Source organism: Symphalangus syndactylus, chromosome 8 (genome assembly GCF_028878055.3).
Source record: "Symphalangus syndactylus isolate Jambi chromosome 8, NHGRI_mSymSyn1-v2.1_pri, whole genome shotgun sequence".
In the NCBI taxonomy this organism is placed as follows: domain Eukaryota; kingdom Metazoa; phylum Chordata; class Mammalia; order Primates; family Hylobatidae; genus Symphalangus; species Symphalangus syndactylus.
In genome coordinates, this window is record NC_072430.2 from 24296303 (window position 1) to 24303156 (window position 6854).

The 6854-nt window shown below is 49.8% G+C and overlaps 1 protein-coding gene across 2 annotated transcripts in view; it reads left to right on the plus strand.

Annotated features, from left to right (window-relative positions):
* Positions 1 to 6593, plus strand: part of LGMN (legumain) — a 46096-nt gene extending 39503 nt beyond the window's left edge. The window contains exons 11-14 of one of the 2 annotated variants that reach the window (XM_055288355.2): positions 590 to 790; positions 3725 to 3895; positions 5674 to 5741; positions 6020 to 6593. In XM_055288355.2, the coding sequence (XP_055144330.1) occupies positions 590 to 790; positions 3725 to 3895; positions 5674 to 5741; positions 6020 to 6062 (483 nt within the window). In that variant the 3' untranslated portion in view covers positions 6063 to 6593. The remainder of the gene's footprint in view (positions 1 to 589; positions 791 to 3724; positions 3896 to 5673; positions 5742 to 6019) is intronic. The other variant, XM_063643982.1, reaches the window with a different exon arrangement.
* Positions 6594 to 6854: the final 261 nt, after the last annotated feature.

The window sequence follows — 6854 nt, forward strand, 5'->3', positions numbered from 1 at the left end:
CTGGCCTCTCTGTGGCCTTAGCTCTGCCCTTCCCAACGGACCCAGACTTCAGCTCTAACCTGGGCAGATGCTTTGTACCTTCCCACCACTGGTCCTTAGGGACTTGCCGGTGAGTCCCTAAGGCAGGTGGGTGAGCACATACAGGTTACCCGCCTGGATAGGCGGCATCCTTTGCAGGTGACATTCTTTGCCTGGAATCCTTTGCAGCAGAACTGCTATTCTTTTACATATGAAAGGCACTGCTGATCCACAGTCAGGCAGAGCTTGGACCAGAGCTGTCTGGTGAAAGAATAGCAGTTCTGCTGCAAAGGATGCCAGGCACTTTGAGTCACTCACTGGTAGATTTCAGGGGCTCACGTGCATTGCCTGCGTACTGCTGGGGTGACCATGCCTTTTCAGACTGTGATTGTGGCCCTGTGGTCCTGAAAGCATGAGGAGTAAATGTGAGCCTCTGATGGAGAGGCTGGACTTGGGGTATGTTGGGCACATCTGCTTCTCCCACTCAAACCAGCTCTCTCTCTCCCTCTCTCTCTGGCTTTCTCTCACTCTCGCTTTCTCTCTCGCCGTCTCTTGCTGTCTGTCTCCCCAGACAATCTCCACCATGAAAGTGATGCAGTTTCAGGGTATGAAACACAAAGCCAGTTCTCCTCTCTCCCTGCCTCCAGTCACACACCTTGACCTCACCCCCAGCCCTGATGTGCCCCTCACGATCATGAAAAGGAAACTGATGAACACCAATGATCTGGAGGAGTCCAGGCAGCTCACGGAGGAGATCCAGCGGCATCTGGATGTGAGTAGTGGTGAAAGGAGCTGTGCCCAGGTGCTGTCCCCAGCCCAGGTGGGCAGCATGCATGAGCACGGCCCTGCCTCCTGACCATTCTCCCTGCCACGCAGGAGTGTGTGGGGACAGAAGCCAGCCTTTGTCCTCCATGTAATGGAAGTGGGTGGGCGGAGCTGTGGTTGCCTCCCATCTTCATGAGTGAACTAACCTTGACCTCTTCCATAGTAGGGAGCAGTGGAATGGGGGCCTGTCTCCCCTGTATCGTGCCAAGAAGCCATGTACATGGGTATTTCCCTCTTTTATACCTTGTTGCTTGGAGGATATTTTTATTTTGTTGCTTGTTAAGTTATTAGCTAATCATATTCATTTTAAAACTCCAAAGACAGGTACAGTGGCGTGCGCCTCTAGTCCCAGCTACTTAGGGGGCTGAGGCAGGAGGATTCTTTGAGTCTGGGACTTTGAGGTCAGCTTGGGCAACCTAGCAAAACCCCTTCTTTTAAAAAAAAAAATTCAATCCACAAAAATTTCTGCTGTTCTCAGAAAAACATAGTCATGCCTAAAATTCTTTCTAAAATGCTTACGCCATTCTTACCAATCACTGAGTCTGTTTTCAGTAGCTCATCAGTGTATTTGGAGCTGGCAGAATTGCTACGTAAATTACAGCTGTGTGCTCACTGGAATGCTGGGTAGAGGGCTGACTGTCCCTTCCCACAAAGCCAACTCTGTTAACCCTTATCCCCACTGTCAGCATAGCACAGTGATGGATGTGCTGAAATGGCCTGAGTTTTCTAGGCAAGATTTTTTTTTTTTTTTTGAGACAGAGCCTTGCTCTGTCGCCAGGCTGGAGTGCAGTGGTGTGATCTCGGCTCACTGCAACCTCCGCTTCCAGGGTTTAAGCGATTCTCCTGCCTCAGCCTCCCAAGTAGCTGGGATTACAGGCACGTGGCACCACGCCCCAGTTAATTTTTGTATTTTTAGTAGAGATGGAGTTTCACCATGTTGGTCAGGCTGGTCTCGAACTCCTGCCCTCAGGTGATCCACCCATCTAGGCAAGATTCTTTTTTTTAATCAATGTGGTTTGTTTTAAATGCATATATCTAGTTATCCCCAGAATTGATACCCTGTGTGTGACAACCATATTAACCAGGACATATTTTTAGTTGGTGTCAAATGCAGTATATAGCACAGTAGTCCTCAGACTTCTTAGTCTTGGGCCTCTTTATTTATTAATTTTTTTGTAGAGCTGGGGTCTCACTCTGTTGCCCAGGCTGGTCTCAAACTCCTAAGCTCAAGTGATCTTCCCACCTGGGCCCTGAAAGTGCTGGGATTACAAGAGTGGGCCACTGCACCCGGCCAAACCTTTTTATGCTCTTTAAATTATTGATCCCAAAGAGCTTTTGTTCATGGTGGGTTATGTCTATCGATATTTATTGCATTAAATTAAGATGAGATGAAAGGACATTTTTGATAGTTCACAGAAAGTGCACCAGAGGTTTTTTGGTGCCCACTGCAACCTCTGCCTCCCGGGTTCAAGTGATTCTCCTGCCTCAGCTTCCCGAGTAGCTGGGATTACAGGCACCCACCACCACACCCAGCTAACTTTTGTATTTTTAGTAGAGACGGGGTTTCACCATGTTGGCCAGGCTGGTCTCAAACTCCTGGCCTCAGGTGATCCACCTGCGTCAGACTCCCAAAGTTCTGGGATTACAGGTGTGAGGCGCCACACCCGGCTCAGAGTTTTCCTGTGTTTGCTTAAACAGCTGTGTAAATCATATAGGATTTCTTTGGTATCTGCTGCAAATTTGAAAACTATTTCCAAGACTGTTTATTGCATAATTATACTTTTATGTAAAGTAAAAGATTATGAAAAAATTAAAACTAAGATTTAAAAATATTTAACTCATTTACAAATAACAATATTTGTAACAAATAACATTTCTCACTAATATATTTTCTATGAAAAATAACCATTTTCCAAAACCAAAAGCATCTGGTGAGAAGAGTGGCATTACTTTACATGTGGGCGAATCTCTTTTGTGTCTGGCATTGCTAGACAACAGCTGGATCCTTCAGCTGGCTTCTGCTTTTGCTGTCGGGCGCTGTTCTTTCGGCCGAAGTGTAAGAAGAAAATCCAGCCTTGTAAGGATACAGAGTTGAGGAAGGGACGACCTTCCGGAGCCTGAGAGCTCTTGGGGAGTCTGTGGTTCTGGACCACGCCTGGAGAACTGCTGGTCTAACATGCAGTGGGTGGAGGGTCTTTGTGGAATTCAGATATGAAGCAAGCAAACCCTGGCTGGAGAGCGGGTAGGACAGAGCTTGCTTGTAGAGTGAAGGTTTTTTTTTTTCCAGTTTTTTAATTTTTATTTTAATAGAGGCAGGGTCTCCCTGTGTTGCCCAGGCTGGTCTGGAACTGCTGGCCTCAAGTGATCCTCCTGCCTCGGCCTCCTAAAAGTGCTGGGAGTACAGGCGTGAGCCACTGTGCCTGGCCAGAGTGAGGGTAACGTAGAAGCATTTTCTTCTTTATGATGCTGTTTTTCATCATCTGGAAAGAATATTAAAGTCCCTCTGTGCCCCACTGTGTAACCATTCGATAGTTTCCTGAATGGGCAGAGGTGCCCGTGAACACAGCACCCTCACGGCACAGTCGTCTGCTTTGGGGCACAGGTTCTGCCACCTCCTTTCTCCACAGCAAAGGTTGTTTTTTGATACAAATGTTTGCATCATGCCGGAAGATCCCCAAGAGGCAGGTCTTTCTGACCGTCGCGGAAGTGGGCACAGACATCTCTCGCCTTTCTCAGAGCACGTGGATTGTTATTTCCTTTAACCTGCGGGAGGCTGAGGGCTGTGTGGAGGGAAGCCTTTGAATGCACTTCTCACCGTTCCTGGGTCCCTGAGAGACCGCATTCAGGGAGGCGCATTCTGACAGGCCGCGTTTCTCCCCAGGCCAGGCACCTCATTGAGAAGTCAGTGCGCAAGATCGTCTCCTTGCTGGCAGCGTCCGAGGCTGAGGTGGAGCAGCTCCTGTTCGAGAGAGCCCCGCTCACGGGGCACAGCTGCTACCCAGAGGCCCTGCTGCACTTTCGGACCCACTGCTTCAACTGGCACTCCCCCACGGTGAGCCGGCGGGGCTCTCCCCACGTCCAGAATCCAGAAGCTGAATTCATATGGTCCCCTGGCAGTCACATTGGTTGTACGACCTTATAGAAGGTTCCATCCAGGCTGAGAAACAGTGGGCTCATTTCAGAGAGGAAGAAGGTTGTCCAAATTCACTGATTTTAAATCTTGGCCCCAGAACACCCCTCTCGTGCCGGTGGGTAGGATAGTTTACCAGAGCCATAGATGGCAGCTCTCACTTCTAGTTTGAAGAACAGTTACTTCTCTTCACACTTCTGCTGTCCCTGCCAAACCCCACCCTCGCATCTACCCCTCACATCAGCCACACACATCTTCTCCCTTCTGGGTCTGTTCTGACCTCTTCCCAAGACAGTTGAAGTCAGGTGTGGCCCATGGAGGAGAAGTACTGAGTTTCTGCAGATGTAGAATTGGAAGGCACCTGAAAAGCCTCCTGGTCAGTAGCATGTGGTGCTTCGATCCTTCTAGAGAAAGGTTGGCAAACTGGCCTGCAGGCCTGTTTCTCCCCCATAACCTGTTTTTGTAAATAAAGTTTTACTGGGGCCGGGCGTGGTGGCTCATGCCTGCAATCCCAGCACGTTGGGAGGCCAAGGTGGGTGGATCACCTGAAGTCAGGAGTTCCAGACCAGCCTGGCCAACATGGTAAGACATCGTCTCTACTAAATATACAAAAATTAGCCAGATGTGGTGGTGCACGCCCATAATCCCAACTACTTGGGAGGCTGAGGCAGGAGAATCGCTTGAACCAGGGAGGTGGAGGTTGCAATGAGCCGAGATTGTGCCACTATACTCCAGCCTGGGCAACAGGGTGAAACTCTGTCTCCAAAAAAAAAGTTTTATTGGAACATAGCCACATCCTGCTCGGTTCCGTGTTGTCCGTGGCTGCTTTCACACTGGGGCAGAGTTGAGGTAGCTCGACTTTACCCCTCCAGTCTTGATTTTTTTGTTTTTTTGTATTTTAGACACAGTTTTGCTCTTGTTGCCCAGGCTAGAGTGCAGTGGTGTGATCTCAGCTCACTGCAACCTCTGCCTCCTGGGTTCAAGCGATTCTCCTGCCTCAGCCTCCCGAGTAGCAGCGATTACAGGCACCCACCACCATGCCTGGCTGATTTTCATATTTTTAATAGAGACAGGATTTCACCATGTTATCCAGGCTGGTCTTGAACTTCTGGCCTCAGGTGATCCACCTGCCTCGGCCTCCCAAAGTGCTGGGATTACAATCATGAGCCACCGCGCCCGGCCCAGTCTTGGTCTTTTGACCTTTGGAGTCATGCACAGTGAACCTCTTCCTTTGTTCTCAGAGAGTTCTCGGGTTCCCCTGAAATTTGTTTCAAGATAAACATCCCCGCTGCTTCACCCTTCCCTGGTGTGATCCAGCGTGGCTTTCACGTGCCATCCATCTCCCTCGCTGGTGTGTCCCTCCCAGAATAAGTTTCCCAGAATCAAAAGGCAGACTTCCCGGGGAGATCCCAGGCCATGGCGGGGAGCAGAGCCATCGGGAGTTCCCCGTCAGGAGTCCTGCCCTCAGATTTGAGAGTGCAGAGCCCCGCCAGCACCCCCCACTTGCGTGCAAACCCTGGCATGTGTGCCTCTTTCCTGGGGGATCATCCATAAATATCACCAGATTATCTAAAGGATCCATGAACCAAAATAGGGCAAGAGCCACTGGCCAAGGTGCTTCTCCTCTGTAATTGCAAAAGTGGAGTGGATTGTGTGGTGAGATGAGGATGTTTCATTCCGTCTCGTTTGTTTTCTCCCAGTATGAGTATGCGCTGAGACATTTGTACGTGCTGGTCAACCTTTGTGAGAAGCCGTATCCACTTCACAGGTAACTAACGCAGCGGTGACGCTTGAAAGGTCGATGTCATTCTGAAAGCAGAAGGGGCTGCCATCCTCTTCTGCAAGTGGGCAGTTTCACTTCTGCCAGGAGCTCCCTCCAGCTTTCCTCTAGAGCCATTTGTCAGCGGGGTCCGGAAGCCGCGTTCTCAGTGACAGCTGCTGGGCGGGCCTGTCCCAACTGCCTGCCTGCTGCATGTGGGTTTGCGTTTGTCTGCCTTTCTTCAGAGTTGACGCGGTTCACCAAGTTCTCCTTCCTGTCTCTCGCAGGATAAAATTGTCCATGGACCACGTGTGCCTTGGTCACTACTGAAGAGCTGCCTCCTGGAAGCTTTTCCAAGTGTGAGCGCCCCACCGATTGTGTGCTGATCAGAGACTGGAGAGGTGCAGTGAGAGGTCCCCGCTGCTCCGGGCCCTCCTGGGGAGCCCCTGCTCCAGGGCTTGCTCCAGGACCTTCTTCACAAGATGACTTGCTCGCTGTTACCTACTTCCCCAGTCAGTCTTTTCTGAAAAACTACAAATTGGGGTGGGGAAAGCTGTGTATTGAGAAGGGTCATATTTGCTTTCTAGGAGGTTTGTTGTTTCGTTTTGTTTTGTTTTGCCCGTTAGTTTTGAGGAGCAGGAAGCTCATGGGGGCTTCTGTAGCCCCTCTCAAAAGGAGTCTTTATTCTGAGAAATTTGAAGCTGAAACCTCTTTAAATCTTCAGAATGATTTTATTGAAGAGGGCCGCAAGCCCCAAATGGAAAACTATTTTTAGAAAATATTATGATTTTTGATTGCTTTTGTATTTAATTCTGCAGGTGTTCAAGTCCTAAAAAGTAAAGATTTATAACAGAACCCAAATATTCACGTCCGACCCTGACTTTGTGGTTGATGCTCCTGCACCTCCTAGCGGGGACCTCCTCCGTCATCGTCTTTTCCAGCCTCATCGCCCCGAGTCTCCCCTCCCGCTGCTCTGCTCTTTTCTGCTCCTCTGCACTCCTTCGGCTCTGCAGCCTCCTGTGCCTTTGCTACTTGCTGTTCCTCCTGCCCTGGAATGCCTTTCCCATCTCCTCCACACACCCTCCAGGTGCAGTTTAAAGTACCCTTCTTTCCTCCAACCTT